The sequence below is a fragment of the Pyrgilauda ruficollis genome, unplaced genomic scaffold (assembly GCF_017590135.1).
Source record: "Pyrgilauda ruficollis isolate IOZ18807 unplaced genomic scaffold, ASM1759013v1 scaffold2, whole genome shotgun sequence".
Classification (NCBI taxonomy): domain Eukaryota; kingdom Metazoa; phylum Chordata; class Aves; order Passeriformes; family Passeridae; genus Pyrgilauda; species Pyrgilauda ruficollis.
The window spans coordinates 6,840,894-6,850,980 of NW_024519206.1; the positions used below are offsets into that span (position 1 = coordinate 6,840,894).

Below are 10,087 nucleotides of genomic sequence, written 5' to 3' on the forward strand. Positions count from 1 at the left end.
AGATTTTTGGTGGGTTTATTTATTTTGGATTTTTATTTTAATAACATCCCCTTCCCTCCTTTTTGCCTAATGTAACTGTTCTTTTTTTTGTGCAGATATTTATGATCTCAAGCAGTGAGTACTAGAAAATCAAATCTATTAGATCACTAGAGTCCACAAAAAAAAAAAAAATATTCTCTGTACTACAAACTGAAAATGTTTTCACTTCTTTTAAGAGTGTCTGTTCCTGTCAGGCAGATTTCAGTAATGGAGGTACTAAATTACAATTTCTTGACTCTTATTGCTCCTATAAAATGTGGATAGCTCTTGAATGTGGCTACATACTGCCTGCCTTACGCTGGCTAAATTTTACAACTTTTTGGCAGAAAAAAGCTAGTTAGCTATATTAAACAAAGACAGTCTAACTAGACTAATATTTGAAGATCCAGTACTCTCTTTTATTAAAAGCAATCCTTCAAGACCTAAGAACTATTTCCCTTCACACCTTCTCATTAAGAAACAAACTACAAGTCAACACTTGCTTAGACATCACTGCAGCACTGGTGGGACCTTCGTATTAGGAGAACAGAGGGAAGAAACTTATTTCCTCAAGTTCATTCCAAAGTTGGCCAATAATTATTTGAGACAAATTACTTACTTTCAGATACTAAGAAGTGGCTTCTGAATACCAGCAGCCTGAAGAAGCCATCCGTTCAATTTAGCAGAGTTGCAGTAGAGGCACGAACCCGTTACCTGTAGCCGTTATTTCAAACTCATTTCTGTTTACTTAATCTTTTTATATGTTTTTCAAATCACACAAATGATGTATTTGTGTATTTTAGTTGTTGTATATGTTGTATTTTAGTTGTATTTTAGTTTTTAGTATATTGACATCTGAGAAACTTATTAACTAAGCAGATCTAGTGCATAAATGTATTATTTGTCTTCGCTCGGGATGCCTTTTATGTACCTTAAACAAGCTGCAGGAGAAATTAGTGTCTACATAATATTTTTTTAAAAATCTGAGTTCTTTGTTAATCTAGTATTCCCCAAAGCCAAATGCTTTTGGCCATAGAAAGGAGACACTCACTCACTCACTAACAATTTGTTCTCTCTTCATTTTGTTCCACAACAAGTAGGTAGAGCTACCATGACAAGATAACATTAGATTAATATTTTAACCACTTTTTTCAAGTCACCGAACAATTGCTACCTGACAGAACCAATCTGATTCCAGATACATGGAATCAATAAAGCCATTTTATAGTATTATCATGTCAAAATGCTGCCACTGAGTTATTTAAATATAAAAGATAAAATCCAAATAATATTTGTCTTGGTTAGCAATAGACAACTTTAACTATTTCAAGGTTGAACATTGAAAAAATTATTAAAGGCTTCCCATTTTCAATTTCTAGCATGAGAAAACTGTTATGCTCTCTCTTCTGTCTTGCATAACAATTGACACAGGGCAATCTTAGAGTTGTTTTGCATCAAAATAGAGTAAGTTTTACATCAAAATAATTTAGAGTCTTTCTTACATATATAATACCACACAGAGTAAAAAGTAAAACTCATTTCCATAAAAACCTACTATGCAGCTAGTGGAATACATTTGTGAGCTCTCTGTAAGTAGTATTCAGCTTGTTAATTATGTAGTAATAAAATATTAAACAGGTTACACAAATTGTTTACATTTGGATTAATTCTTTAATACAAGCGAACCTCCCACCATTTTCAAGAGGAAAAGAATTCATTTCTTTTCTGTTTACTTGTTTACCACCAACTTGTCACAGGTGACAGTAACTGTAAAAATCTTCAGGCTAAAATATGTGATGCAGTAAGGACAGCTTCAGGAAAAGCAAAACAAAGAAAAATCCACAAGCATTATTTTTGTGTGTCACAAAATGCAACTCACTTTCTTCTCCTAACTAATAAGTAGATTTTTGACCTGGTTACACCCCAGTGGGGATCTGAATTTGTGGGAGAAACCTGGTCAGCTGCCACTGCTTTTCTTAAAAAGGGTCAAGATGTTTTAAAATTTCATGGTCATTTCCCTGGCTCCAGAGCATTATGAAAAGAAATATGTAAACAGTACTGATGCTGCCAAATTGGCAGACTTCTAGCCTAGGAAGGTCCAGAAGAACATAAATGGACACATCTAGCAATGGGTAAACAAGTCTGATTTCAAAATCTGTTTCCTGGCTAAGCTCATCCATATAGACATTTGAGCACAGCTACATTGTCCTCAAACACTAGCATATTACAAAGACTAACAGAAGTTGTTAAGTGTGGGGGTTTTTTTTCCATAAAACTTTGGGATCAAGCTAACAGCTCAATATTTGAAGTTGTCATCTTAACTTTTTATTTCAGTTTTAGTTTAGCCTTATGAAAAGCTGTGCAAAGTTTGTTTCATGAAACAGCTCAAACCAGGTTTCGGCATGGCCCGAAACAGATTTCTTAAAGTACTTCTAGAACACTGAAAAATCTGTAATATTTTAGTTGCAATATACTGTGGACAAAATAGCATTATTTAGGTTTATTTATTTCTTCTAGTTAAAAAAAGGGAACTTTTCTTTTAATTTTTAAATATTTCCCAGATTATTTTATCTGCCTTTATAAAGGTTATTCAACCTAGCTGACATAGGACTAGACACCTTCTCTCTCAAAACCTATCTAAATTTATTCAGTGAAATACTTTCTGATAAAGAGGTTAAAAGGCTCTCAAACAAATTATTCTAGTCTAAAATAAGCAGTGCCTTCAGAATAAAAATTGACATTACATTCATTTATGTACCAATGGAAATGATCAAATTTTGGTCTTAAATTCTGCATTATTTTTCAAACTTCCATTATTATCTACACATGCATTATCAATCTGCCTGTATTTTTTCTGACTTAAGATCAAAGAAATTTAACCAGTTTTCAGAAACAAAACCATCCACGCCAGTGAAACAATCAAACTGAAAGTTAACCTCTAAATTAAAATATAGCATCTTTTGAGCAGTATTTTAACATGTTTCTGATTTGCTAACATGCAAGAGATGATACAATGTAAAGAGCTCCTTAGGAAAATCCCACAGGGAGACAGCTACAGCTGATCATACTGCAAAAATGATCTTAGTTCAGGACAGCCTGTTTTCAATTATTAGGGAAGAATTGTATTAGTTCACAAAAATATATCCTCTGTTCCATTAATTTCAGGAGGGGTTTTTGATTATACAAAGAATAACCCCACACAAAAACTAATACTAGCAGAATAAAAATGTCATCAAAATAAACAATACCTCACAACTTACTAATAGGTAAAAAAACCACACAAAAAGCTGTTAAAACAGAACCAGGGCATAAACAAGTAGTTAGCAATATTTCCCTTTCTATGAACACTAACAGCAAGCACTTTACCCCAGCATCCCTCCTTTAAAACAAAACCAAAACAAAACAAAATAAAAAAAAAAAAACCAACCTAAAAAAAAAAAAAAAAAAAAAACAACCCAAAAAAAAAAAAAAAAAACAAAAAAAAAAAAACCCCTAACAAAAACCAAAAAAACCAAAGAAAAAAAAAAAAAAATCAAAAAAACCAAATACAGAACATCTCTTCTATAAACAGCTGTGCATAGTCCTGTACAGGAAAAAATTTAAACATATGTGAATACTCACATTCATTTAAATTAGAATGAATCTGGAGAGATTATTTTAACTTGCATCAAATTTATGTCTATCTCAGATGCAGAAGTTTACATTAAAAATTTACCAGAAATATTAAGAAGAGATAATGCACAAAAATCTTTATGCTTCAAATAAACAGTACTGCAAATATCACAGAAAAAAAAATCAGAAAATGTTGCTGAAAACAAATAGACTTGAACAAGCAAAAAGATACCTTGCAACTTGTTAAAGTTCTAATGCAGCAGCTCATTTTTGTTACTGTTAAATGAGTATCTCAACAATTACTCAAAATTCAGATTTATAAATTATTGTTCTTAAACCTTGTCTCTTCACCAGAATGTGCTCTGCAAGATTTTTTGAAATACTTAAAAGAGCATGCATGTGTAAAGCAGACCGATGTTAATTTTCTAATCACCCGGTACAGAATCTCACAACTACAAATACAAAGACAAAAATAACATGCAAAATATTTAAAGGTTTCTGGAAGAAAAAAAAAAAAGAGGAAAAGAAAGAAAAAGTACTGGTTAAGTATTTCATACACACCTAATGTTCTGTGCTGTGAACAAGGTGGAAAGAAGACACTTGCACTTAAATCTTGAAGCATCCCGTCCCGATGAACCCAGAGAAACTAATTTCTGCCATCAGAAAAGTACTCCACCAGAACACCAAATAATTATATGTGCTGCTGAAAAGGAAACAGCAAGCCCAGTTCTGGCTGTATGTAGTCTCTCGAGGTACAATAATATAAACCTGATCAATTGCAATTAAAATCTGAACAGAGGCTTAGAACTTGAAGTCTTGGTGCATTAGTTCTTGCCAAAAGCAGATGTGATTGTGAGCTGGAAGCAATTTCTCCTGGTAATTTGTGATGACACTGGGTAGAGCAGCCCCAGAGTCCCCAAAGACAAACTCATCAGAGGCTCTAATGTATGCATGACACATGAGGTGGCTCTTTTAGAGCTCAATTAATTGGGCTGAACATTAAGACAGCAAGTTCAGGACTTTTTTTTTCCCCTCCAGAGTTGTTTTTCCTCTTTTTACAAGCAGTTTTTTCCCTTACCTTCTGCAAGCCATGTCTCCTGTAATTGGCTCAGATCTTGAAAGAGTTCTGCAAAAAGATAAAGACATAGATAAAATTTAATCTCGTCAAAAGATTAAAATGGGTTCAAAAATATATTTTTCCTTAAGAGCAATATACATTAATTCTGGTTTGGCAGTCAAGTGTACGGAAAAAGCAGGTATTCCGAGGCATCAGTTACTGATTTTTCTACACCTATTAATAAAAACCCAAGCACTTACTGTATTTTCAGCACTTGAAATAATAACCAGAATCTTAACAGAGCTCTGTAGTATAAAATGCTCATTCAGCAACACATAGAAAAGTTAAAAATCATGTTTCTTACAGGTGAACAATTTCTTCTTATACAATTCAGGCCTCCTCCTGTAATATCTGCCCCAGACAAAGCTTGCTTGGACTTCCACAGTTCTGCCTGAGCAACAACTGAGTATTTTTAATAGTAGGGTCATAACTATCATATAAAAATTCTGAAGCCATGACCTGAGATGCTGCAATAGAAAAGAGAAATGGGAAATCTTTTGTACTTCCCCTTATGTTTTATTTCGTATGACATGAGAATCACCACTATTTCCTCTATGCTGTACTCACTGTACTTCTTTAAAACTAAAACCACTTTCTTCATGGGCTGAATTTTGCAGCAGTTTATCTTTTGCAATGCACTGAAATCAGTTACTTATAATGGGTGTAAACCAGAGCATCATTCAGCTTACTTGCAAGCCTCAGAAACTCAGTTATGAAAATTCTGTTTGCTAAGACTAAGTAGGATATTTGAACTAACAAATGGTTTATTTTTAATTTACTGTATTTTGAGAGAGACTTCCTTTTTTATGAATGCTGACAGATAACTATTTACATCTACTTAAATGACAGTGGCTATTCATTTATCCTGTGGACTCATAGCCCACATGCACACTGGGAAATTATTTGACTGAAAAATCAGAAAGTTGCTTTTTTTTGAATCTACTTTTCCAGACAAGTATTGATTTTGAAAAGTGTGTCAGTGTGTTCTTACCCTGATAAGATTTACATAGGGCTAAGTTATAGGCCTCTACATATCTTCCTGTATGTCTCATGTACTGTCAGGGCTGTAGGCGTAGCATAGTACAGACCTTGTAACCTAAACAAGTGTTAACAGCTATTACCAGCCTACAGGTCTCAAGCTACAGTCCTGAGTGGCTACTGATGGGACTAAGTTACAAATCTTTGGGCCTCCAAAACTTTCTCCACTCTAGGCTCCCTTAATCGAAATTCCCTGGATTTTTAACCCTGTTAGTGTTATACAACAAGAGAAACAGGCCAGCAGGCACCAGAACCCTGACTATACAGTAAAGCTGGTGAAAATCAAATCTCCACACCCACATTCTCTCCTGCTACCACTAGTGAAGACATACCAGGGAAACGGACATTAAAAGATGGGAGATTTATTCATTCTAAATATGAAGAGGTCCGATGGTGAAAACCCAGGTGCCATGACTTGTGTTAGATGCCGCAAAGGCTTGGCCTCAGTGCATGACATCCGTGTGCCACATGTGCACAAAATGCAACAGTGTAAGTCAAGGAAAGACTTTCGACTTTATAAATTTATTGCTTTTTGCCAGTTTGTTTTGCATTAGTAAATGTAGTTTTCTTGTCTTGTTTATTCAGATTGATCTAGATATATTTATCTCCAAAATAAATAAATAAAGAGCTCTCAAAAAGCTTCTCTGCGTTAGTAAGAAAAGGAGGGGGGGCCGGGGGGGGGGGAACAACAAGCCCTCACCTTCTGAATCATGAGCCAGGTCTCTGTTAATGAATTTTCTTTTCCTGACATTTGTCGGTCTCTCATTACAGTTTCTCCCACGCGGATTCTATAAACAGGAAAGATCAGTTAATTTAGAAATCTGAGGTTTGAGATTTAGTTGGGTTTGTTTTGGGCTTTTTTTAATTAATCAGGAATATGCAAAGTTGGCATAAATTCTTTACATTTTCAAACAGGGACTTCTTGTCAGCCTTCAATTTCTAACAAAAGATATTGCTGAGCACCTAATATCCTCCCAAAGATTCCTATATCTAAATGCAACACATTTCTATCTATCTATGTAGACATCTATTTGTACAATACATATATAATGTGCTCAAGCAGCAACACAATACCAATCGTATTTTTAGCATCTAAAGTATACAAACCTCCACAATAGCCCATAAATCCCCATAGCATAAGCTATGCAGGAGAACCCAGACATGAAATTATAATAGTCTGCTTTGTTACCCTGTGTTACTCATAAAATTGTTTGCAAAGTCCTGAAAGAAGAAAAAAAAAAAAAAAACCAAAAAACAAACAGAGAGGAAAAAAAAAGGTTAACGTTTGCCTCAACTTCATTCTTTTGAACGTTGCAGGCAAACGCAGCCAGAAACTTTGAATGCAGCTGCTGCTGCTCTCGCCTCCCTCATCCGCTAATCATGTGCATGATTTTTTAATCATCCCAAAACTGTCTTTAAAAGAACACGATGCTTTATTGCAATAACTAAGAAGAGAGGCTCATCTTGCAAGCAAAGCTCCCAGATGAAGAGTTGCCCCTACAGCCATAACAAAGCAGAGACTGTGTCTGTAAAACTCCCCCACAGAAATAAGTCGGAGTCAAGTTTACAAACACCAACTTTGAACTGATCACTCACATTGGTGACCATGTAAGGCACTTGCTGGTCATAAAATCCATCCATTCTGCGGCTCTTCCACGAGTCTTAGCTCAGTGTTTTTATTTACTGGGCATTTGATCTGGAGATTTCCTCGGGATCTGGACTCCAATCAGCCTAGAGGGGAATACAAGATGGCTTTTAGATTTAAAAAAAAAAAAAAAAAAAAAAAAAAAAAAAAAAAAGAAGCATGAATGAACTGCTTGCATTTGCATACCTAATTAACCTCAAAGAGTCCCATTCATAAAAACAACCCTCCCTTCTCTGCCTTCACCTGGGTTACACGCTCCTGCCAGCAAACCGCGGAGCAAAAGCACTCCGCGGCGGCGGCGGCAGCAGCGGGGCGAGAGGCAGGGCTTTATTTACACTGCGCGCCGCACCCGCGGGCGATCCGCGCCGGCGGCAGCCGCGGCTCTCGCAAGCGTGTGCTCAACTCGTAATGGCGAACGCGGGGCTGGCCGCGCACCTCGCGGCGGCGGCGGCGCCCGGCGGCCACGCACTCACCGCCCTCACACACACACACACACACACACACACACACAGACACACAGACACACAGACACGGCCCCCCCGCCCCGCGCACCAGCCACCTTCTCCCACAGGATCGCTCCCGCAGCCCCACCGCCGCCGCGCAATCCTGCGGGGCGGCGGACAAAGTTGCGGGGCAAGACCCACCTGAAGGCCACGCGCGGCGATCGGCTGCAAAAAATTCCCTCCAAATTTAATAAAAACATTAATTATTCCACGGCACTTCCCCCTTGGAAGCCGCGAGCGCCACTGACAGAGCTCAATCCCGTGGTTTTTCCTCTCCTCCTCCTCCAGGGGCCCCCGAGCCGCGCCGGCGGATCCCCGCCGCCCATTGGCTCCCCGCGCCCCCCGCCGGATCGCCGGATCGCCGCGCGCCCGCCCGCGCCGCCCCGCCCGGCCCGCGGGGGGCGACTCCCGCCGCGGCCCCGACCCTCGCCGCCGGCCGGGGAGCGCGTCGGAAGTCGGCACTCGGGTGCCCGGCGGTGTCCCGGGATCCTGCCGCGGGCACGCCGCGTCCCCTACGCCCCCCCGGGTGGCAAGGCAACCCCTTCCATTCACAAAAAATAAATTTATTTCAAGAAAAAGTTTCGCCTCCCTGAGTCCGTAAAGCGAAACGCACCCCCCACGCACACGCGCGCCCTTTCTGGCGGCAGAGCTGCCCCGCAAAGCGCCGCGGGCGCCCGGAGGTGAGCGCGGCGAGAGACGCTTCGTACCGTTTTGTCCGGAGCTGGTGGCATCCCGGGGCTCATGGTTGCTCTCGGTTTGGTTTTTTTGTTGGACGTTTTTGGTTGGCGGGTTTGGGGTAGGTTGGTTTTTTTTGGTTTGGGTTTTTTTTTTTTTTTTTTTTCACTGAATCATAGAAAGCAATTTTTATTTCTACAAGGATGACATAATTTCTAGGTTTTGTGGACAGAATTTGGCAGCACACATACACTGGATCTAAGGAAATTTTCGGTGTAATGGTGCCAGGACCTACCAAGGTCAGGACTTCTCTAAGAAAGCAAGCTTTCTGTTCTTTGGACAGAGTGGCTGTTGGAAGGCTGTGTCCAAAAACTCTTGCCTTTCTGAACTGCCAGGATGCACCAAAGCAGATTTGTGTGGTTTCGTAACAGCTATATTTGTCCTTTTTTGAGCAGTAAATTCCAGGTATTACAGCAATCAGGTGATAAATTTAGGTATTCATGACGCTGTCTTGCTGTGAGATACAAAGTTTCAGGTTTCTATGATCTGATGTAGTTCAGCATTTAACAAGTAAAGCCCCAAAGCCAGCAAGTCTAGCTTCTCACTCAGCCGTTTCTGAGGGTTCTCTTTATAGCTGATGGTGTAAAGCCAGCTAAAGAAACCTGCTTTTGCATAATTTCCCTCTGGTGGTTTTAACAATATTCAGGTCACCTCTTCTGTAGTACTTTGTTTCAAAAACTATAATTGTTTCATTACACTCTATTCTGGAGCATATTACTCTCTGCCACAACACTTTGATTGTCCTCCTTTCTGATCACACTATCTGTACTCACTTGTCCAGTCCAGCTGAGGAAGAGCGAAGTACCATGTTCCCACCACTCCTGACCTTCCCATATGACCTTCTCAGGGAAAACATCCACCACATGTTTTTTGTGTTCGTGCTCCTTCTGTTTTCACACACCCATCCCAGCATACCTGCAATTACATGAGAATAATGTTATTCTAAATGTAAAAACCTATAATAATTTTATTCTGTTCTTGACCAAGTCTCTCAGTTGCTGTTCCTGTAAGCCACTTTTGTGATAAAATAATTGGTAATTCTACCCCCTACCATGGGCAGCTCTCACTACACCAGATTGCTCAAAGCCGCATCCAGCCCGGCCTAGAACGCTGCCAGGGATGGGGCGTTCACAGCTTCTCTAACGAGGCCATCATTTTCTTATTTGTACTCATACTCAGACTGGAGCAGCTGCTGAGTTTATGGGAAGGCTGTGGCTACACATATGACCCTGGGAAGCAAGTGGCCAATTTAACCCCTGGACCAGCAGAGCCAAATAAGCTACTGTCTCCAGCTGACCACCCACCCCACCGGATGGATATGCTGAGCCACGCATCAACCAGCTCCCAAAACACTAGACTTCACCACATATTCTTCCAAAGAAAATCAGTAATGGATTTTGTTGTCTTTAAACAGTGCAC

The 10,087-nt window shown here is 39.3% G+C and overlaps 1 protein-coding gene across 2 annotated transcripts in view; it reads right to left on the bottom strand.

Moving 5' to 3' along the window:
• Nucleotides 1-8,204, bottom strand: part of ETV1 (ETS variant transcription factor 1) — a 66,204-nt gene extending 58,000 nt beyond the window's left edge. For both annotated transcript variants that reach the window (XM_041466707.1, XM_041466706.1), the window contains exons 1-4: nucleotides 8,075-8,204; nucleotides 7,382-7,516; nucleotides 6,486-6,573; nucleotides 4,709-4,756 (exon numbers count right to left, since the gene is read on the bottom strand). In XM_041466707.1, coding sequence (XP_041322641.1) covers nucleotides 4,709-4,756; nucleotides 6,486-6,573; nucleotides 7,382-7,426 — 181 coding nt within the window. In that variant the 5' untranslated portion in view covers nucleotides 7,427-7,516; nucleotides 8,075-8,204. The remainder of the gene's footprint in view (nucleotides 1-4,708; nucleotides 4,757-6,485; nucleotides 6,574-7,381; nucleotides 7,517-8,074) is intronic.
• Between the last annotated feature and the right edge of the window lie 1,883 nt (nucleotides 8,205-10,087).